Here is a 24,623-nt window from a genome sequence, read left to right as displayed (position 1 = left end):
TGTTTAGGCCCCTGTGACCTTGACCTTTCATGGAGTGACCCCAAAAACAATAGGGGTCGTCTACTCCAGCAGCCCTAAAACCTTTTGAAGTTTGAAGGTTCTAGGTCAAATGGTTCTCCAGTTATTGCTCGGAAATGAAGTGTGACGTACGGACGGATGGACGGACAGGGCAAAAACAATATGTCTCCTGGGGGAGACATAATTACTATCATAATAATAATAATAATTTTTAATGTTTTTTTTTTTTTTTTCACGTAGCAACAGTAATCTTAGTTATAGCCTAGAGTGGAACATCATAAACAAACTTGTTTTGAAATTGGAAAATATGTAATATGCATCCCTACCTTGAGGTGGGTGGTTCCGCAGGTAAAAAACATGTGCATTATAATCAATTTCTACGGTACAAAAGCCTATTTCATACATTTCAAAAGGTTCTATAATGAAAATATCACAATAAAAAGGACATCTTTTTGTATCAATAAAAATCACACAAGCAATAGCATTATCAGTCTCCGAGGCATCTCCTCCAGTAAACACGTATGTCTAGTTACTGAAAGATTTCAGTCAATGCTCATTCCATTTTTTCTTTCAAACTTTAGGGTTTTACTATTTGTAGTTACCAGATTCCTTGAAGGTCACTAGTCAAACAAGAGGACCACGATGGTCCTGAATCACTCACCTGTCTCTACATGACCCAATTTTCATGAAGATCCACTGAAAAATATGGCTTCTAGAGAGGTCACAAGGTTTTTCTATTATTTGACCTAATGACCTAGTTTCTGAAGGCACATGACCCAGTTTCGAACTTGACCTAGATATCATCAAGGTGAACATTCTGACCAATTTTCATGAAGATCCATTCAAGGGTATGGCCTCTAGAGTGGTCAAAAGGTTTTTCTATTTTTAGACCTACTGACCTAGTTTTTGACCGCAGTTGATCCAGTTTCGAACTTGACCTAGATATCATCAAGATGAATATTCAGACCAACTTTCATACAGATCCCATGAAAAATATGGCCTCTAGAGAGGTCACAAGGTTTTTTTTATTATTTGACCTACTGACCTAGTTCTTGATGGCACGTTATCCAGTTTCAAACCTGACCTAGATATCATCAAGATGAACATTCTGACCAATTTTCATGAAGATCCATTGAAAAGTATGGTCTCTAGAGAGGTCACAAGTTTTTTCTATTTTTAGACCTACTAACCTAGTGTTTGACCGCAGTTTCGAAATTTACTGAGATATCATCAAGATGAACATTCAGACCAACTTTCATACAGATCCCATGAAAATTATGGCCTCTAGAGAGGTCACAAGGTTTTTCTATTATTTGACCTAATGATCTAGTTTTTGACGGCACGTGACCCAGTTTCAAACCTGACCTAGATATCATCAAGGTGAACATTCTGACCAATTTTCATGAAGATCTATTGAAAAGTAGGGCCTCTAGAGAGGTCACAAGGTTTTTCTATTTTTAGACCTACTGACCTAGTTTTTGACTGCAGTTGACCCAGTTTCGAACTTGACCTAGATATCATTAAGAAGAACATTCAAACCAACTTTCATACAAATCCCATGAAAAATATGGCCTCTAGAGAGGTCACAAGGTTTTTCTATTATTTGACCTACTGACCTAGTTTTTGATGGCACGTGACCCAGTTTCAAAGCTGACCTAGATACCATCAAGATGAACATTCTGACCAACTTTCATAAAGATCCCATGAAAAATGTGACCTCTAGAGTGGTCACAAGCAAAAGTTTACAGATGGACGCACGGACGGACTAATGCACGGACGACGGATGCCACGCGATCACAAAAGCTCACCTTGTCACTTTGTGACAGGTGAGCTAAAAATAATAACTAAATCAAAACAGCAACAGATTCAAACCACAGACTTACAAACTGTTTAAACCAATACTACTTTCTTGATATGTCTCTTGTAAAATATGTAAAAGAAAATTTCACACATTATATCACAGTATGTAAATAGAAACTTTTACATATTTCAACACCATCTAGTCTATATAAAATATTAACACAGGATTTAATTATGATCTTAAGCTATTACCTCACATACAACTACAAATAATGACATAATCACGTTTAAGATTTATTTTTGATCTATGGACTAGGATGACCTCAACAGTTATGACTGCTAATGGACAATGTGATATATTGGAACATCAACTAAACAAACATCTTGTAACACATAACCAAATTCTTAACTATCATAAATATCTAAATCATAGTCTCATATAAAACATAAAATTACTTGATTGCCCTATGTCCTATCCCTTTTTACTATTTTTACATGAAACAGCATAACATTTAAGGACACACTAAGGAGCAAAGGGTGCCTTGTTTAGACATGGTTTTTTTTCTTTTTTTCCAAAGATAAAGCATGCTATGTAGCACAACAAAATGAAGGAGAAAGCCTAAGCTAATAATACTATGGTACTGTTTTAATCTAAGATTTAATCCATCAAGATTCTATTAAGATAATAAAATATGTAAAACTCCACAGTTATCTTTAAACAGATTCAACTCTCTCTTCAGAACTTCAAATGAGCCTTAAGTTTGTGTACAGTGTGAAAGTCCCATAAACTACCAAAGTGTATCACAAAGTCCCCCTATATTGTCGGAATAAAGAGTTACACAGATATCTATGATTTCTGGGTCTGCAATTCCTTCCTCGCTGAATTTGAAGTGATATAGTTCAAGAATGAGTAAATCTATTACAGAACTGTGATAGATTTTTATGGCCCACTCTTCAAATAAACAGACTGCCAATTTTTATGCAATTTTCTTCATAAATAAAGGACTTGAATCACTTCAAACCTTTCATTATGTTGTGAATTTCTGTTCTGAAAAAAAGAAGAAAACGTATTATTTGAACTTTATCCCTAGGCTCCCTCCTTCAACAAAGACTGAACTTCCTTTCAGTTTATGCCAATGAATCAGACTATTTTATTCTTCAATTCCATGTTTTAAGACCGACAGTATGAACATTATTAACATTTATTTACAAACAATAAGGCCTCTTGACCAAGACATCCAGTCAAAATCTGTATTTTCCTAGATCATATCATATCAATTACACAAAAGCAATATAATTCCTTAACACTCCCTCTAGGGTCTTGGATAACCCGATTATAATTATCCAGATGCAGTAAATCAAATGCTCAGCTGATTGCCCAGAAATACAATGACTAAATTTATAGCCTGTCTGTCCTTTTCAATGTTACTGTAAACATATGTCACATGTTTACTGCTTTTCCTGCATATTCATCAAATAAAGGTTTTCTTTTTGAGTATTTAAATTCATTCTTTGGCATCTGATAGAAGTAAGTATGATGTTTTCATATATATAAAAATCAGTCACAGGAAATGGCATGCTTGACTATTTTGATGCTGGATAGTGAAACTAGGCACGTCTGAGGAAGTCAGAGCTGTCACTGGTGTGTTTAATGACTCCAATGTGGATGAAGATATTGGACAATAGCTTAAGTTTATGTCAAATGTATTTAGTAAAAACAGAGATAGTGATTAACTGTATTGAAACATTAAATAAGTATAAAAGGGACATAATTCATTAAAAAATTTCTGTTAAAGTACTTCACCATGTATCATATCATGTGGCTAACAATGTGTATTTTGAGTTTGAATCAAGAATTAAATGTGAGCAAAAGTACTTCACAATTTGAACCTTAAAGTAAAAAGAAGGCATAACTCACAACATACTGGTGATAGCATTATGGACCTTGTGTCATATGATGAAGGTGACGATGTGGAACATCATTTTTAAGGCACTGACCTCCAGATTTTGGCTAAAAATATCGTTCTTTCAAATTGAAGTTTGGTCATATTTTGAACACTAGAATTTGAGTTTTTGTTTCTAAACTATTCTAAAAATTCTAAATCATGAAAAAAAAGACGACAGCATCGCGAATCGAACCTGGACCACCACGGCAATAAAGAAGTTTTCCACTGTCATTACCAATACCGCTACAGAGGATTTAGTGATTAATGCACGGTAAATATAGATATTTATAAGCGACGCAATTTACCTTGCGTAAAGCGTTACAAGCGCTTTTCAATTTTCATCATAAAAAGTAGTAAAAACAACTAATTCTCATGATTGTGTTTTCGTAATATATAGTCTGTCAGTAATTAAGTTCAAAGCATTCTTAAGAAATACAGCATTAATTTCCAGATACAGTCTAACCTGTACTAACGGTCACCTCCGATCAGCGGTCATCTCCGTTCAGCGGCCATTTTATGACGCCCCCGACGGATTTTCCTCTGCGGCCACCGAAATTGCCTCCCGACCGCCGTATCTGACCCCTTTCAGCGGCCATTTTTCTTCCAAAATCAATTATTTTTAGGCAATAATCGCCGAAGATACACGATTTTTGAGAAGCACGTGATTGCTAAGTTTCGCTTGACTTCACCACAAGAACGACAAAATGACATGAGCTTCTCAATTAAAACTGATAACCAAAGGTGTAATCCCCTTTTTGTTATGATCAAATGGCCAGTAATTATCGGCAATTAGCGTGTCACCTCGTGTCAAGATAATACTCGATAACTAACTAGTAGCATAATATTTGTGATTTTTTATACTTCTGTCATCAAAATACTATTAAATTTATACGAAATTAATTGTTTGAAAAAAAAAAAAAAACCACTCCATCTTTTACCAAACGTAACGGCAATCGTAGATTTTAGCGTAGACAATAAGCGCGGAGAGTAGCTTCCCTTACCAAAATGGCGAAAATTGTAAACAAACTTGTTTTGAAGTTGGAAAATTGTCTGTATCAATTTTTGTAGTAAAAAAACACGCCGGAATTTTAGATTGTTAAGAAGACCATTCGTATTGCGAAGACAAATGCACGTCATTGTATCAAAATAATAATGGGAAACCCCCCAAAAATGACGCCCCTCCGAAAAGCGGTCACCTGGCTTTAGCGGCCAAATTGTCTGCTTCCCTTGGCTGGCTGCTAAAGACAGGTTAAACTGTATCTACAAAAAATCTGGTTTGTTTTTGTTTTTGAACAATCTGAAGCCTTTAAGCTTGAATCAAATCCATATAGTAACAACAGTGATATGGTGAAAAGAATAAAAATAAAGCTGAAATTCTAAGTAAAAAGGCCTCAAAATTTATGAAATATTTGTACCACAGTGATAGACATTGTGTCATATGACGAAGATGATGATGTGAAAGAACTATTTTCAGTTTGAATCAAATTCATTAAGAAATATCAAAGATATAGTGGAAGTGTCAAATGGTGTGGAAGATGATGTGGAAAAATTATCTTATGTTTGAATCAAATCCCTTCTGTAACAATAGAGATAAAGCGAAAATGCATCAAAATTAACCTAAAATTTTATGTAAAAGAAGAGGCATAATTCATGAAAAATTGGGGCAGAGCCCTTGTGTCATATAATGTGGGTGATGATGTTGAACAAATATTTTAAGTTTGTTTCAATCCATTTAGTAACTAGAGATGCTTTTGAGAAAGCGTATGTCTCCCACAACTGCCACTATGAAAAATGTCTAGTCTCTCTAGCTGGTTTAGACGAGTGGATCCAATTAGATGGTCTGGACGAGTGGATCCAATCAGTAATTCAAGGGCCATAAATCGAAAGTGCCTGGGTGGATTTGGCTAGTTATCAAACTTGGCTAAGGTCTTATGGCCAAACACATTTTGTTCAAGTTTGGTGAAGATCGGAAAAGAAATGTCCGACTTAGAGAGTGGACAAGAGTAAAAAGGCGGATTTTTCAGTAATTCAAGGGCCACATCTCCAAAACGCCTGGACCAATTTGGCTAGTTATCAAACTTGGCCGAGGTCTCACTGTCAAACACATTTTGTTAAAGTTTGATGAAGATCGGATGAGAAATGTTCGACTTAGAGTGCGGACAAGAGTAAAAAGGCCGATTTTTGGTAATTCAACGGCCATAACTCCAATACACCTGGACCGATTTGGCTAGTTATCGAACTTGGCCGAGGTCTTATGGTCAAACACATTTTGTTCAAGTCTGGTGAAAATCGGATAAGAAATGTTCGACTTTGAGTGCGGACAAGCTTTGTGACAGACAGCCAGACAGACTGACACACACACACAGACTGGAGTAAATCAACATGTCTCCCACACCACTGTGTGGTGGGAGATAGAGTGAAAGTGCACCAGAATTTTTAGATAAAAAGGGGGGATAATTCATGAAATACTGGTGCAAGAAATATGACCCTTGTGTCATATGATGTGATTGATGATGAGGAATAACTACTTTAAGTTTGAAAGAAATCCATCCAGTAATTAAAGAGTTAAATAGTTAAATAGAAAGTGCATCAAAACTTTAACCAAGGTGTGGAAGTGGAAGGACACTGACACGAATGCTAGGTCGTGTAGGATAGCTCTCTATATACTTCATATAGTTGAGCTAAAAATGTCCAAAAAATAACTATTAATCCTTACTGTGACCTTCAATACATACAGAATACAGATCACGATACTTTACAATAACACACAATCCTATTGTGATTTGTCTAATTGACTGAATACAAAGCAACATGGAACTGTTCTAAAATCACAGAGCACATATAGAAACAACATGTAACATCAAATAAAAACAGGTACTGATAAAGTTCAAAGGAATGTTTTAAGGGTCCTGAAAAAACACACTTAAACAAGACGGCAAAGTGCCCCTAAATCACTCACCTGAAACTGACAATTTGACCTTGAATATATGTATGACATACTGAATTATCAATGGTAACGATATGGTGTATAGTGTAAAAGGTTTTTCTTTTTTAAGCTCTTGCAACCCCTAAAATCAGTCAAGCAGAACTATTTGAACAAATGTAAGACAGGACGTTAGAAGGATGCCACATTTGGTCACAATCCATCAAGCAGTTCATGAGAAGATGGTATTTCTATTTTTAGCTCTGGTGGTCCCTAAAATCAATCAAGTCGAATCATTTAAATAAATTTGAGAGAGGACCTTACAAGGAAACTACAGACTAAATGTGGTGATGATCTATCAAGCAGTTCATAAGAAGAAGTTGTTTAAAGGTGAAGACGATGTATGACCGAAGACGGACACAGGCCCATCACGTAAGCTCATCCTGAACCTTTGGTTCATATGAGCTAAAAATTGATCACAGACTTGTTCAAAACTCTAGACTGGTTTTATATTAATAATCAGATTAATAATCAGATTGGTAAACATCAAATTAATGCAGTGTAACATTTCAACATAAAAACTCCCTGTCTATTTCTCAACATCCCATTCTCTGGTAATACCAACAGTATCTTACTAAACATTTCATACATATCATGGCTGGCAACAAAGAAATCTTAATTTAAAATAGCATCTTTTCTCACAAAATACAATATTGTGTATAACACAGTTGGTTCAAATATTTTGTGTCAACCAAGATGGCCAAAACATATATGGCAAAATCAACAAGAGGACCATGATGGTCCTGAATCGCTCACCTATCCCCACATGACCTAGTGTTGAACTGAGTACGACGTCATTATTTCTATTATTTGATATAGTGACCTAGTTTTTGAGCACATGTGACATAGATATCATCAAGATAAAAAATTCTGACCAATTTTCATGAAGATCCATTGAAAAATATGACCTCTAGACAGGTCACAAGGTTTTCCTATTATTTGACCTAATGACCTAGTTTTTGAAGGCACGTGACCCACTTCTGACTCTGACCTAGATATCATCAAGGTGAACATTCTCACCAATTTTCATGAAGATCTCATCAAAAATATGGCCTCTAGAGAGGTCACAAGGTTTTTCTATTTTTCGACCTACTGACCTAGTTTTTGACCACACGTGACCCAGTTTCGAACTTGACCTAGATATCATCAAGGTGAACATTCTGACCAATTTTCATGAAGATCCATTGAGAAATATGGCCTCTAGAGGTCACAAGGTTTTTCTATTTTTAGACCTACTGACCTAGTTTTTGACCGCACATAACCCAGTTTCAAACCTGACCTAGATATCATCTAGGTGAACATTCTCACCATTTTTCATGAAGATCCATTGAGAAATATGGCCTCTAGAGAGGTCACAAGGTTTTTCTATTTTTAGACCTACTGACCTAGTTTTGACCGCACGTGACCCAGTTTCGAACTTGACCTAGATATCATCAAGATGAACATTCTGACCAATTTTCATGAAGATCCATTGAAAAATATGGCCTCTAAAGAGATCACAAGGTTTTTCTATTTTTAGACCTACTGACCTAGTTTTTGACCCCACATGACCTAGTTTCGAACTTGACCTAGATATCATCAAGGTGAACATTCTGACCAATTTTCATGAAGATCCATTGAGAAATATGGCCTCTAGAGGTCACAAGGTTTTTCTATTTTTAGACCTACTGACCTAGTTTTTGACCCCACGTGACCCAGTTTCGAACTTGACCTAGATATCATCAAGGTGAACATTCTGACCAATTTTCATGAAGATCTCATGAAAAATATGGCCTCTAGAGAGGTCACAAGGTTTTTCTATTTTTAGACCTACTGACCTAGTTTTTGACCGCACGTGACCCAGTTTCGAACTTGACCTAGATATCATCAAGATGAACATTCTGACCAACTTTCATAAAGATCCCATGAAAAATGTGACCTCTAGAGTGGTCACAAGCAAAAGTTTACGCACGCACGAACGCACGCACGGACGGACGGACGGATGGACGACGGACGCCACGCGATCACTAAAGCTCACCTTGTCACTTTGTGACAGGTGAGCTAAAAACAAAATTCTGCAACACTGCCAACCCAAAACAGAAAATTTCATGTAAATACATCAGCTGTAGCCAAGACAACAAATTGTTGACAACATATAACCACGTAACAATTTTCAGGAAACTGGTGACATATTCCTTCAAGCACAGTTGGTAAAACCCCTGCTTCTTTTTGGTCTGAGAGAGGTTACCAACCACTACCAGGTACATTTCAGTGGTCTCAGACAGGACACCATCCTAGCACATCTAGAGTTACCAGAATACAGGTAACCTCAAACTGTTAAACAGTTTCTGGTTTATCACTAGTTTTCTTTAAACTTTGCAAACTTGAATTTATCTGAAAAAAGAAACAAGGAGAAAATTACAAAATGCCTCACACTGTAAACCATAAAACAAAATTAATGCTTTAAAGAATGGGACTTGAATCTGTATTCAAACAACATTTTTTTTCAGGAAAAGATCTATTCACTTGCCACATCAGATCTATATTATAATTTCAAATTACTAAATTCTTCTCTGGAACTCTATACGATACTTTACAGTCTTACTGTAATTGTATCTAAATGCATCTATTTTTTTACCTCTCTTCACTCTGAATCAATGTATAACCAAGAAATTATTTTGAATAACTAAAATTATAAATTCATACCTCATGTAAAATCTTTAGATTTGCTTTTAGTATATTCTGCACATGTTCCGCTGTGGATTCTCTCATTACAGATTGCAGACCCATAATATTCAAATATGTCTTGTCCCTGTAAATCAAAATAATACTTTTGATTTACTCTGCCTAACTGTATAGGTCCTACTGTAAGTCACTTGTTCACATTTACAGAAGCAAAATACTGTATTAATCTCAAATTAAGGGCGTACGCAAGAGTTTCTGTATATGAGAGGGGCAACATTTTTCACAATAACAGAATTTTTTCAAACTCTGGATATTGAAGGACATCTAAGAAACAAAAATATGCAATAAAAGTCATAGGTCAACAATATTTTTGTCTGGTAGCCTGAACATTGTGGTTTATTTGGGAATATCTGCTAAGTGTTTGTATACTGATGGAATGCGTAAATTAAATAGGGTTTCATAATTTAAGCCATGCACATACGTTGTTATAGATTCTGTTATGTAAAATAGTAATCATTATTACTCATTTTTTCTCCTGAATATTTTCATGTGAGTTAAGAAGATAAAATTAGTTAAATTGGGAATTTTTCTCCCTTCAATTTAACTGCAAAATGACAATATTATAACTAGAAATGTGTCACCGCAACGGATGTCCCAACAACATGACAAAGGTCACAGGCATGGTACTGCTCACAAACTAAAAGAAGGACCCTTGGCCCTATTTATTTACAAAAAACAAGGAGCTGCGTTCAATAAACGCTTGATGCCTCTGGTGGCATCCTTGTCGATAGATTTTGCACCTTATGGTTACATCTGTATTAGTATCAATTCATTCTTGTAAGCAGTATTGATGCTAGGCAAAACGGTCCCATTTGGTTAACCAAGAGATGGCCCATACAAAGCAACCTAAGTCCAAAACGAGGTCGAGGTCAAGGTCAAACTGAGGTCAGGTGATGTCTTTAGATGAGGAATGGTCACAGGTTACATCTGCATTAGTATCAAGTCATTCTAGTAAGGGGTATTGATGCTAGACGGAACAGTCCCATTTGGTTAACCTCGTACGGACGGACAGGACAATCACTATATGCCTCCCGCATCAGTAGATGCCGGGGGCATAAAAACATTGTAGGAAAACCAGAAAATTTAGTAATCTGTATATGTAGTGAAAATAGGCTATGTTCAACCAAGGACTGTGACCTTGACCTTTGAGCTAGTGAAATGGTTTTGTGCATGACGCATCGTCTATCCATGCTTATCATTTGTGTCAAATTATTTTGAAATCGGACCATGCATGTCAAAGCTATGGACTGGACACGAAGACCACATTATCAGTATATATGTAGTGAAAATTGGCTAAGTTCAACCAAGGACTGTGACCTTGACCTTTGAGCTAGTGAAATGGTTTTGCGCATGACATACCATCTATCCATGCTTAACATTTGTGTCAAATTATTCTGAAATTGGACCATGCATGTCAAAGTTATGGCCCGGACACGAACACCACCCTTTCGCGAACACAAACAAACATACACACACGGACAGGGGTAACACTATATGCCCCCCCCCCCCCCCATTTTATTGCAGGGGCATAAAAAGAATTAACAGTCAATTTTCATAAACTGCAAATCCCTTACAGTATCAATTGCAAGTTATCTTACAAGAACATTTAAAGTTGTTAAATAATTCAGTCTGATTCTTACTTCTTTTCATTAGTAGTTTCATAAAAGTACTTAAACCTAGTGTCTTGGTAGTGTGTATTCACTTATCCGAATTTATGTTTCTTCGAAATACTGTATAGTTTCTGATATGAATTTCTGATTTTTGTTAAGGTAGCAGGGTACACTTCAAATTTTGGCCCCCGTCAATATTTGTTATAATTAGAACTTCGTGATTTTGGATGTCTGTAAATTAAGGTGAGAGATAATGATCGTTAATTCTTCAGAAAATTTATACAGCCGACACATGTAAAATTCTGATGTCAGTTGTAAAACTAACTGCTGGTAGCTTTGTATGAATCAATGAGGCACCTTTTCGCGGAAAATTCAAATCACGGAAGGGTTCTGTGCTTGTTGATTGATACTCAGGAACATTTTCGCTATTTTGTGAAAAAAAGGAGCTGGATGGGGCCCCCATTCCGTTTATATCCTGAAGTTCAGTAAGGACTATTTAACTGAGAAATGCAATAAAATTGGGCATTGTTTTTGCAGCGGGATCATTGCAGGCTGTTCAAAAAGTGCAAAATTGATGATTTTGGCATGCTATTTTTCATGGATGGTGTAAAACTTTCGTTTTGATAACTTTCTTTATTCTTGTAAACTACAATGTATGAGAATCCTGATCTTGCCATTAATTAAAAGCACAAAACATGCACGCAATTTATAAAATGGCCACCCTGATTCTGCTCATAAGGGAAGTGCAATATTGCGACTCGCTACAGGTAAGACTGTCCGTGCCCAAAATTTTGGAATCTAAGTGTACCCTGCTACCTTAAGGGAAATCTGTCAAAATTAAATTTCGAAAGAACTCTTAAATTTGTGCGGTTTCACATAGTTTAGAACCTCTTCTTCGATATTCTAAACTTTTTGGAGACTTAAAACGCTACCTGACGGCACAGCAGCTCAAAAATGTTACGGTGAGGACACATAACAGCATAAAAGACAATATACACGCATACGATTTTTTTAGATTCTAGCCCAAGTAACAGGTTTCTGGTACAGTAACAAGAGCTGTCGGAGGACAGCAACGCTTGACTATTTAACAGCCTTGTCGCTTGAATGAATAAGAAAGTCGAAAAAGGGCCATAATTTAGTAAAAAAGTAAAATAGGGTTATGGAACCTGCATAGTGCTTATCAGCTCATGACAGTGGACAAGTGTGTGAAGTTTCAATCCATTCCCATTAGTGGGTACTGAGATACCAGCTTACATATAAGAATTTAACCCAAAACTCCTAAGTTTAAAAAGGGGCATACTTTTGTAAATTGCAAAGATGAGTTATTGACCCTTTGCACTGCATGTCAATAATGACAGTGAACAAGTGTGTGAAGTTTCAATCCTTTCTCGTTAGTGGATACTGAGATACCAGCTTACATACAAAACCTTAACCAAAAAATTCTAAGTCGAAAAAGGGGCATAATTTTGTAAAAAAGCAAAATAGAGTTATGGAACCTGCTTTGTGTATGTCAGATCATGACAGTGAACAAGTGTGTGAAGTTTCAATCCATTCCAATTAGTGAGTACTGAGATACCAGCTTACATACAAAACCTTAACCAAAAAATTCTAAGTAGAAAAAGGGGCATAATTTTGTAAAAAAGCAAAATAGAGTTATGGAACCTGTGCAATGTAAGACAGTTTATCACAGTGAATAAGTGTGTGAAGTTTCAATCCATTCCCACAAGTGGTTACTGAGATACCAGCTTACATACAAAACCTTAACCAAAAATTTCTAAGTCAAAAAAGGGGCATAATTTTGTAAAAAAGCAAAATAGAGTTATGGAACCTGTGCAATGTAAGTCAGTTTATCACAGTGAATAAGTGTGTGAAGTTTCAATCCATTCCCACAAGTGGTTGCTGAGATACCAGCTTACATACAAAAACTTAACCAAATCGGGACGCGGACGCGGACGCCGACGCATGGGCGAGTCCAATAGCTCTACTATTCTATGAATAGTCGAGCTAAAAACAGCATTTTTATCATTATTAACCCACACAGCGCATATTTGGCCCACCAGCTATGCATTTCATCAATCTGGGGGATGTTCGGACGGTGGGGACCCCATGAAATAGGAAAATAGGGGCTGGGGACATTTTATTTTCGCAAAATGAGGCAAAATTGCCCTTATATCATTGCTAATGACAAAATACGTTAAATCATGCCAGAAAATGGTAAAAACGGATGTATTTTAAGTTCTTTGTCCCGTGGCTACAATTTGTAAATTTTGGCTAAATTTGCGCATTAGGGGTGGGCAAGTTTAGACTCTCTCATACAGACTTCTTTTCATGCTATTGAAAACATTTTTTTTTGGTTTAATTTGCGAAAGACATATAAAAGTTCAGAACAAGTAAAACCCTCTTTTGTTCATTAACTGAAAAATCTTAAGGTAGCAGGGTACACTTCGAATTTTGGCCCCCGTCAATATTTGTTATAATTAGAACTTCGTGATTTTGGATGTCTGTAAATTAAGGTGAGAGATAATGATCGTTAATTCTTTAGAAAATTTATACAGCCGACACATGTAAAATTCTGATGTCAGTTGTAAAACTAACTGCTGGTAGCTTTGTATGAATCAATGAGGCACCTTTTCGCGGAAAATTCAAATCACGGAAGGGTTCTGTGCTTGTTGATTGATACTAAGGAACATTTTCGCTATTTTGTGAAAAAACAAGCTGGATGGGCCCCCATTCCGTTTATATCCTGAAGTTTAGTAAGGACTATTAAATTGAGAAATGCAATAAAATTGGGCATTGTTCTTGCAGCGGGATCATTGCAGGCTGTTCAAAAAGTGCAAAACTGATGATTTTGGCATGCTATTTTTCATGGATGGTGTAAAACTTTCGTTTTGATAACTTTCTTTATTCTTGTATGAGAATCCTCATCTTGCCATTAATTAAAAGCACAAAACATGCACGCAATTTATAAAATGGCCACCCTGATTCTTCTCATAAGGGAAGTGCAATATTGCGACTCGCTACAGGCAAGACTGTCCGTGCCCAAAATTTTCGAATCTAAGTGTACCCTGCTACCAATAATGTTAAAATTTTGATTTTTGCATGCTGTACAAGTATTTAAATTTAAAAGCATAAACTTGATGCAAGCACTAAACTGACTCATAAACAAATGCCTCTGATCTGATGTATTCCCTCTCAAAATTTGATAAATATTGATGTCAGCGAAAACAAAAGTACAATTTGACAGGTGGTGGTAAACTGAGATAATTTTAAGACTGGTTTGCATGTTGTTTTGAACAATCAGCGACTTTGATGCCATTGGATCAGTCTACTTTGATTTTTCAAAATATAGTGGTTTTTACAAATGCACCGGTTATGATTAAAAAATGTAAACAACGGACTCTGTCTATGAATCATTGGAATGAATGAATGACAGCCGATCTTAGTGAAAATACTGATTGACAGTGAATGCTAATGACTTCATGTGTTGCAGAAAGGTGTTTACTTTGTAACCGTAATTTCCTATCAATTGAAATCTTCTCAAAACTGGTAAAATGACTGCTTATATTTGGACAAAGCTCACTGTCTTTGCCGTTCGCCAGCTGCTAAAAGGGCAAATATAAAATATTCAGTGTAAGTTATATTTCACTGGTGCTACCAGTTAGTAAGTTCATACTCTAAAAAACAGGTCAGAGAAATTTGGGCAGTTTTGACCGATTGAAACATTGGCAACATTAGATTATATTTTTTCTTTACACGAAAATTGCCGTTAGGTAACAAAGCGAATATGCCGATTATCCGGAGTACACCAATTATGATGTTATAACTTATTGTCACAAAATTGTTCCAATTCACGAAATGTATTAGGTGCACTTAAACTGCCTAGCTGTCTGCCTTAGATGTGAAAGGTCTTGGGTTCGAGTCCCGGCTGGAACTTAAATATTTACATTCTGCTACAGCATGTTTTTGCTGTTAACAGACTGTTCCAGATGTTCTATATTTTTAGCGCACAGTATCATGGATGATTATTTAGCAATCTAGATCACTGCTGAATGTTAAATCAAATGCACCCAATTAGAAAATATTCACTATATTATGTCCCTTTGATGTTTCTGCTCTCTATGTTCAAGAAGAGTTACATTTCCTTGATCACAAAATTTTCTTTTACATGAAAATATTAAATGCTCCTAATTTTACGCTTCTGGTTAAAATATTGTCAATATATCTATTTTTGAGAAATATATCGATATTTGCCTTCATTTCAAAGCTTTTTAACTTCATACCTATGATTTTAAAAAGTTAGGTACTATCCCTAGCAAATGTTTTTGAAAAATATTGCCTCCGGGTACAATTAAACAGTTAACTGTCTACGGATTTTGTCAAAAGGTGGTAAGATAATTATTGCCTCTGGCATGTACCTCTGGATAAACAAGGGGTTTAGTGACAGCTGTCAAAATTATGCTTCATGTTGCAACTATAGTGAAGACAGAGTACTGATTTTCGGGCTACTCGGTATAAGGTAGCCCCGTGGGCATGCTCTGGAAAAATTGAGTAGCCCTACAGAACTTTCTGGTAGCCCCTGAAACTCTGGATAACTGCAACATTAACTTTTAAGCACTTCATGTGTATTTTTAAGTAAGTCAAGGACCATAACTCTGGACTGGCTGACAGAACACCAGGGGAACAACACATGCTATATAACAATCCTCTAATGTTTTGTGATTCTAGGTCAAATACTTCCTGTAATATATGGAGCACAAACTTCCTTAAACAAAGCATTGCTTATGAAACGTATGTGTAGAAAGTGCACTCTATTATTTGAAGCTTTTCACTTAATACTAGCTTCCATACAAAAACTTTATCAAAACTTTGACCCAATGAGGTTGGTAATTGATCTAGAAAAAGAAAAAATAAGTTTCAAATCTATATGCCTTTAAGTAATAGCTATATGTACTTGCACGCAAAACTTTAACCAGGATTTTCTTAGTCCAAAAGGGGGCATAATTTGGCCAAAATACATGTCAGAGTTATGGGACTTGACCCAGTGAGGTTGGTAACTGACCTAGAAAAGGAAAAAAAAGTTTCAAAGGTATATGCCTTTAAATGATAGCTGTATGTACTTGCACACAAAACTTTAACCAGGATTTTCGAAGTCCAAATGGGGGCATAATTTGGCCAAAATGCAACCGAGATATTATGCCAATACAAGTTGTGTGCAAGTTTGATTAAAGTTGATTGCAAAATACGGTCTCTATCGTGTTCACAAGCAAAAAAAAGCAGATTTTGGCCCTTTAAGGGGCCATAACTCTGACACCCATGACGGGATCTGGCCAGTTTTTGAAAGGAATCGATATATTATGCCAATAAAAGTTGTGTGCAAGTTTTATTAAAGTTGATTGCAAAATGTGGTCTCTATCATGTTCACAAGCCAAAAATGGCAAATTTTGGCCCTTTAAGGGGTCATAACTCTGGAACCGATCATGGGATTTGGCCAGTTTTCGAAAAGAAACAAGACTTTATGCCAATACAAGTTGTATGCAAGTTTGATTAAAGTTGATTGCAAAATGTTGTCTCTATCGTGTTCACAAGCCAAAAATAGCAAATTTTGGCCCTTTAAGGGGCCATAACTCTGGAACCCATGATGGGACCTGGCCAGTTTTCGAAAGGAACCGAGATATTATGCCCATACAAGTTGAGTGCAAGTTTGATTAAAATCAAATACAAAATGTGGTCTCTATCGTGTTCACAAGGAAATTGTGGACGGACAGACAACGGACGGACAACAGACGAAGGGTGATCACAAAAGCTCACCCTGTCACTATGTGACACTGGTGAGCTAAAAACCTTATCATTCCTTTGTGCACCTCAGCTGCATTTATTGATCATGCAACTTGCACTTCATGTGACAGTGATAGCATTCAAATGACTCTTAACACGTAAAATCAAGTCTTAAAGCAAATATCAAATTCATGTTTTATAATTAAAGTCTAAGATGATTCTGGTTGTTTAAAACTGAATTTAATATCATATTAAAAGAGAAGTGCATTGTACATTTATGCATTAACATTACATACAGTGTTCTTCATTTCCTTATAATTACCTGTTGAAATTATGATCAGCCTCGGTCCACAAATTTCGAGATGATATTTTCGTCTCCAAATTAAGTATCTTGTAAGTGAGTCCAACTGCTGATAACATTAAAAATAATAGTCTGAAAGAGAAAGGACAACACGTATTTATCAATATAAATATGACACACTCAATCATGAATGGTAATATCTGTGTTTCGTATTCAAAAACAAATCAGGTCAAGTGCCTCCATTTGAACAAATTTGAGGGAGGACCTTAAAATTATTCTACTTACCTTAGAACAATGCAACTGACCAAATGAGGATCCATCAAGCTGTTCATGAGAAGAAGTTGTTTAAAGGTTTTTCTATGTTAACATCTAGCGGCCTCTACAAGGTGCCAAGTGCACCCCATTTGAAAGAGAGGCCTTTATAAAGATGCTACAGACCAGATTTGATGAAGATCCAGCAAGTGGTTCATGAGAAGAAGCTGTTTAAAGTTTTTCCCCTATTTTTAGATGTAGCAGACCCTTACAGGGGCCAAGTGCCCCCATTTATATAAATTTGAGTGAGGACCTTACTATGAAGCTACAGACCAGATTTGATGAAGATCCAGCAAAGTGGTTCATGAGAAGAAGTTTTTAAAGTTTTTTTTTCTATTTTTAGCTGTAGCTGCCCATAAAAGGGGCCAAGTGATCCCATTTAACAAACTTTAGAGAGAACCACACTATGATACAACAGACTAATTTGATGAAGATCCAGAAAGTGGTTTTTGAGAAGAAGTTGTTTTAAGGTTTTTCTATGTTTACCTCTAACAGCCCCTAAAAAGGGAAAAGTGCCTCTATTTGAAAAACATTGAGAGAAGATCTTACAATGATGCAACAGACCAAATTTGATCAGGATCCATCAAGTTGTTCATGTTAAGTTGTTTAAATGTTTTTCTGTGTTAACATCTAGTGGCCCAAGTGTCCCCATTTGAACAAATTTGAGAGAGGACTTTATAAAGATGCTACAGACCAGATTTGATGGAAGATCTGGCAAGAGGTTCATTAAAAGAAGTTGTTTAAAGGTATTTCTATTATTAGCTCTAGCAGCCCCTAAAATGGGCCAAGTGGCCAAATTTCAACAAATTTGAAACAGGACCTTACAATGATGCTACAGACAAAGGTTGATGAAGATCCATCCAGTGGTTCATGAGATGAAGTTGTTTCAAGCTTTTTTTTCTTTTTAGCTCTAAAGGGTCCAAGTGATTAATCTTGAGAGAGGACCTTGCCAGGATGTTACAGATAAAGTTTTGTGTTTCAGAGGAGAAGATGTTTCAGTTAGAATGTTGACAACAGATGTAGGATGACGGACCATCCACCTATACTAATAGCTCACCCTGAAACTTTGGTTCAGGTGAGCTAAAAACTACTTTTATTCTCATTACATGCTTAACCATGTGGTTATACCAAATCCTTTCAGTTATAATTGTTGAGGTAGATCCCCTTTGTAGTTCAATGTACATGTATTAAAAAACCCGAGATAAATTCTTGCATGCATCTCTCAACACTCTACAATACTGCTGTTTCGTAACATTGTCTGGGGGTTAACAGAAAGATTCTTGTGTTCAGGCACTGTTAAGATATTCATACTAAAGGAAATGGCACCAACATGTTTAAACTAGAAGACGCTTTTGTAGAAAAGCACATGTCTCCCCCAAAACATAGCAGTAATAGGCAAGAAGTCAATAGAGGAGTGGAGCAAGTCAAAGAGACACTGATGGTTGGCTTAGTAACTAAAATGCAATAAAAAGGAATCATCTACTCGGCATGTCCAATCATCCCATGAAGTTTCAACGTTCTGGATCAAGTGGTTCTCAAGTTATGGATTTGAAATGGTTTTCCATGTTCTGGCCCCTCTGAAATGATTTTTCATGTTCTGGCCCCTGTGACCTTGACCTTTGATTGAGTAATCGCAAAAACAATAGGGGTTATCTACTCTGTAAGTCCTACCATCCTCTGAAGTTTGAAGGTTCTGGGTCAAATGGTTCTCAAGTTATTGATCAGAAATGGTTTTCCATTGTTCTGATCCCTGTGACCTTATCAACATTTTGATCAAGTGACCCCAAAATCAACAGAGGTCACCTACTCTGCATGTCCAATCATTCTATGAAGTTTCAACATTCTGCGTCCAGTGGTTCTCAAGTGGTTGATCAGAAATGGTTTTCCATGTTTAAGCCCCTGTGATCTTGACTTTTGATCAAATGATCCCAAAAACAATAGGTCATCAACTCCATAAGCCCTATCACCCTATCAGGGCTCTGGAAATTTGCCGGTTTATCGGTTTTGGACATATTTTTTACTTTTTGGACCAATTCGTGAAGTGAAACAAGAGCACCGCCTTGCGGGTGCTGACGCTCATCTGATTTTTTTTGTGTAATAGAAATATTGTCCTACCCATGATTTTCTAAGTCTAAAAAGGGCCATCATTCTTGCAAAAAGCAGGATAGAGTTATGTTTCTTGATGTACAGTGTCCACTTATGATGGTGAAAAACTGTTGCAAGTTTTAAAGCAATAGCTTTAATAGTTTATGAGAAAAGTTGACTTAAACATAATACTCAACCAAGAAAATGATTTTCTAAGTCCAAAAGGGGCAATAATTATTGCAAAAAGCAGGATGGAGTTATGTTGCTTGCTGTACAGGGTCAGCTTATGATGGTGAACAAGTGTTGCAAGTTTCAAAGCAATAGCTTTGATAGTTTAAGAGAAAAAGTTGACCTAAACATAAGACTTAACCAAGAAATCTGATATTTTCTAAGTCCAAAAGGGGCCATAAATCTTGCAAAAAGCAGGACGGAGTTATGTTTCTTGCTATACAGGGTCAACTTATGATGGTGAACAAGTGTTGCAAGTTTTAAAGCAATAGCTTTGATAGTTTAGGATAAAAGCTGACCTAAACATAAAACTTAACCAAGAAAACTGATTTTCTAAGTCCAAAAGGGGCAATAAATCTTGCAAATAGCAAGATGGAGTTATGTTTCTTGATGTACAGGGTCTGCTTATGATGGTGAACAAGTATTCCAAGTTTCAAAGCAATAGCTTTGATAGTTTAGGAGAAAAGTTGACCTAAACATAAAACTTAACCAAGAAATCTGATATTTTCTAAGTACAAAAGGGGCCATAAATCTTGCAAAAAGCAAGATGGAGTTATGTTTCTTGCTATACAGGGTCAGCTTATGATGGTGAACAAGTATTCCAAGTTTCAAAGCAATAGCTTTGATAGTTTAGGAGAAAAGCTGACCTAAACATAAAACTTAACCAGGCAACGCCGACGCAGACGCCGACGCCGACGCCGACAACCGCTCAAGTGATGACAATAACTCATCATTTTTTTTCAAAAAATCAGATGAGCTAAAAATGAAAAAAATTGGTCCGGTAAAAATGGAGAAAAAGTATAAATTTTGGACATGTGCATTTTTGACTATTTCAGGGGCCATAACTCTGAAAAAATGGGGCGAAGCCAGACGAAAAATAGGAGGTGCGCAAGTTCATATCATGAAAAAGACTCATGCAAGGTTTCATCAATTTATATCAAATACTTTTCGACCTAGGCGCGTCACGAACTTCAAACGGAAGCACGCACGCACGGGTAAGACCAAATCTATATGCCCCAACCACTCATGGGGGGGGCACAAAAATGAGGTAAACTATGATTTCTTAGCGTTGGCATTACACTTAAAATGTTTTAACTCACAAACAAAAACTTTTAATCAATGATACCCAAAAACATTTTGCTACTTCTTCCACCCGGTCTTCCCAAGGGTGGCATTCTAAACCCTCTATAATAATGATTGTATATACATGTATGCTTACAACCCGAATACATAATGTATACCTCTTTTGTTAAAAATATAACAAGGGTTACTTAAAAATTTTAAAATTTATTCTGGTCTGCCTCAGGAAGTTATTTGTTTAATCTGTCCATGTTGATGTAAGACATAACTTCTGGGATGCATAAAATGTATATGTCCTCTATGTTTTTTATTGATGAAAAGTTCCATGCACTAGCATTCTGAACAATCTTGGAAGAATGTCACACAAGGATCATTTGTTTGAAATTATTTTAAAATTGGGCCAGCAGTTTCACACGAGAATATTTAGATATAGGGAAAGTGACCACACCCTCTGGCGGCCATGTTTTTTGATGAATCTATTTAATTTGAACAATCTTGGTAGAAGGTTATATAAGGACCATTTGTGTGAAATTACTTCAAAATTGGACCATCCATTTAGGAGATGTCTTTTGAAGATTTTACTTTTGTTAGCTCTGTCGCCCCTATGTGCAACCAAGCGGAACCGTTTGAATAATTTTGGTAGAGGACCACCCAAGGAACATCCATGCCACGTTCATCAAAATCTATTCAGTGGGTTTTGGAGGAGATGTTGTTTAATGAAATTTTGAGCTAAAAACTACTGGATCTTGCATTTATATATTTTGGGTTGCTGCATTTTTTCTTCTTTAGGGTCAGTCGCTAGAAAGGAAACAAACAATATCTTAATTTAGGTCCAATCCATCTATACTAGTAGTAGCACACACTGCACAAAGTTTGAGAGGGCTTAAAAGAAAATTTTTTCACACTTTCATAATTTGTCACAAAAGTAATAGAATATTTCTTATTAAAGTACTTACAACAACGTACATATTGCCAGAAGTAGATTGGTTCTTGGAATTCTGAAAAGAAAAACTGACTGGTTACTGACATAAAATTAATGTGGAATTTCTAATTTGACTGTCTACTGTAAAATGAGATATTTTACATGGCCAAACTTTTGTAATTTTCTGATATTAAATACACTAAAATTCTTGCAATTATGAAATTACTGAACTATTGTTTTTTGTAAATAAGATTTGTACCTCCAAATCAATTGTATTTTCCAAATTAAAATCAAGTAATTTATTCCCAAAACTAAATAAACTTCAATATTTGTTGTCACAGTAAAAGTAAGTTGTACTCTTCAATATCAACATGGCTTAAACTTCAATGGTTGCCTTAAGTTTTTAAGATGACATTTTAAGTTGACTATTGTCACAATTCAAAACACTTACTTTTGAAGTTTAGATGCAGAGTTCTGCAAGGCCATTATAGTCTTTTGTCTGTCTATACCTAGAATATATAATAAAGTGCACTTAACAACACTTAAATACAATGGGTAACATAAAATTCTTTCCTTGAAAGATATAAGATTAGTAAAATGTCCATTATGTACAAATAAAATATGATGCAAGGCCTCATTTAAAAAAGTCTTTGTTTGCTGTCTCCCGAGCCTACTCTGTAAAGTTGGGTAGGCAAATTATTGTTTTTATTCCAGTGCTACTTATAACTAATTAATTTATATTTCTCATGAAGATAAATGAATAAAATATGAAAAGATACATCATTTTAAATCTGATTTGTTGATACTTTTGCGAATATTTGCAAAACAAGAGCTGTTGGTAAGACAGCCAATGCTCGACTATTCGAAATATTGTCCCAGGAGCAGGAAAATATTACCCTAAATGTTAAAATATCTATAGAGTTCCAATCCAGTATCTGCATTAGTTTTAGAGATAGTAACTTGTATGCAAAACTTTAACCAGAAGTTTTAAGTTCAAAAGGGGACATAATTTGACCAAAATGCATGTCAGAGTTATGGTTGATGCAATCAACTAGTTTTATAACCCTGAAGGCACAGGTAAAGTTTCAATTTAATATCTGCTTTTGTTTTGCAGATAGTAACTTGCATGCAAAACCTTAACCAGAATTTCTAAGTCCAAAAAGGGGCAAAATTTGCCCAAAATACATGTCAGAGTTATGGAACTTGACCTACTGAGGTTGGTAATTGATCTAGAAAAAGAAAAAATAAGTTTCAAATCTATATGTATATATCTATATATAAGTAATAACTGTATTTACTTGCACGCAAAACTTTAACCAGGATTTTCTAAGTCCAAAAGGGGGCATAATTTGGCCAAATGCAGGTCAGAGTTATGGGACTTGATGCTATCAACTATTTTTATAACCCCGAAGGCACATGTGAAGTTTCAATTCAATATCTGTATTAGTTTTGGAGATAGTAACTTGCATGTAAAACTTTAACCAGGATTTTCTAAGTCCAAAAGGGGGCATAATTTGGCCAAAATACATGTCATAGTTATGGGACTTGACCCAGTGAGGTTGGTAATTGACCTAGAAAAAGAAAGTTTTAAATCTATATGCCTTTTAGTAATAGCTGTATGTACTTGCACGCAAAACTTTAACCAGGATTTTCTAAGTCCAAAAGGAGGTATAATTTGGCCAAATGCAGGTCAGAGTTATGGGACTTGATACTATCAACTAGTTTTATAACTTGGAAGACAAAATCATGTGAAGTTCAAATTCAATATCTGCAGTAGTTTTGGAGATAGTAACTTGCATGTAAAACTTTAACAAGGATTTACTAAGTCCAAAAGGGGGAATAATTTGCTCAAAATATATGTCAGAGTTATGGGACTTGACCCAGTGAGGTTGGTAATTGACCTAGAAAAAGAAACAAGAACTGTCGGAGAACAGCAACGCTCGACTATTCAACAGCCTTGTCAACTGAATTAATACGGAAGTCAAAAAAGGGGCATAATTTTGTAAAAATGGGAAAAAGGGTTATGGAACCTTCACAGTGCTTATCAGCTCATAAAGTGAACAAGTGTGTGAAGTTCAATCCTTTCCCATAGGTGGATACTGAAATACCAGCTTACATACAAAAACTTAACCAAAAACTGCTAAGTCGAAAAAGGGACATAATTTTGAAAAAAATGCAAAGTAGAGTTATGGGACCTACAAAGTGCATGTCAGATCATGACAGTGAACAAGTGTGTGAAGTTTCAATCCATTCCCATTAGTGGGTACTGAGATACCAGCTTACATACAAAACCTTAACCAAAAATTTCTAAGTCGAAAAAGGGGCATAATTTTGTAAAAAGGCAAGATAGAGTTATGGAACCTGTGCAATGTAGGTCAGTTTATCACAGTGAATAAGTGTGTGAAGTTTCAATCTATTCCCACAAGTGGTTACTGAGATACCAGATTACATACAAAACCTTAACCAACAATTTCCAAGTCAAAAAGGGGCATAATTTTGTAAAAAAGCAAAATAGAGTTATGGAACCTTTGCAATGTAGGTCAGTTTATCACAGTGAATAAGTGTGTGAAGTTTCAATCCATTCCCACAAGTGGTTACTGAGATACCAGCTTACATACAAAACCTTAACCAACAATTTCCAAGTCGAAAAAGGGGCATAATTTTGTAAAAAAGCAAAATAGAGTTATGGAACCTTTGCAATGTAGGTCAGTTTATCACAGTGAATAAGTGTGTGAAGTTTCAATCCATTCCCACAAGTGGTTACTGAGATATCAGCTTACATACAAAACCTTAACCAAATCGGGACGCCGACGCAGACGCCGACGCATGGGTGAGTCCA

At 35.9% G+C, this 24,623-nt stretch overlaps 1 protein-coding gene across 1 annotated transcript in view; it reads right to left on the bottom strand.

Moving 5' to 3' along the window:
- Positions 1 to 678: 678 nt before the first annotated feature.
- The window catches only part of LOC123566551 (GRAM domain-containing protein 2B-like), a 66,640-nt gene continuing 42,695 nt past the window's right edge, over positions 679 to 24,623 (bottom strand). Inside the window, exons 7-11 of the mRNA XM_053549117.1 lie at positions 22,236 to 22,293; positions 21,819 to 21,860; positions 17,179 to 17,289; positions 9,433 to 9,538; positions 679 to 9,120 (exon numbers count right to left, since the gene is read on the bottom strand). Of these exons, the coding sequence (XP_053405092.1) occupies positions 9,064 to 9,120; positions 9,433 to 9,538; positions 17,179 to 17,289; positions 21,819 to 21,860; positions 22,236 to 22,293 (374 nt within the window). The 3' untranslated portion in view covers positions 679 to 9,063. The remainder of the gene's footprint in view (positions 9,121 to 9,432; positions 9,539 to 17,178; positions 17,290 to 21,818; positions 21,861 to 22,235; positions 22,294 to 24,623) is intronic.

This window comes from Mercenaria mercenaria, chromosome 8, assembly GCF_021730395.1.
Source record: "Mercenaria mercenaria strain notata chromosome 8, MADL_Memer_1, whole genome shotgun sequence".
Lineage (NCBI taxonomy): Eukaryota > Metazoa > Mollusca > Bivalvia > Venerida > Veneridae > Mercenaria > Mercenaria mercenaria.
Note: the sequence above shows the minus strand (reverse complement) of the source record. Positions and strands in the feature narration are given on the sequence as shown.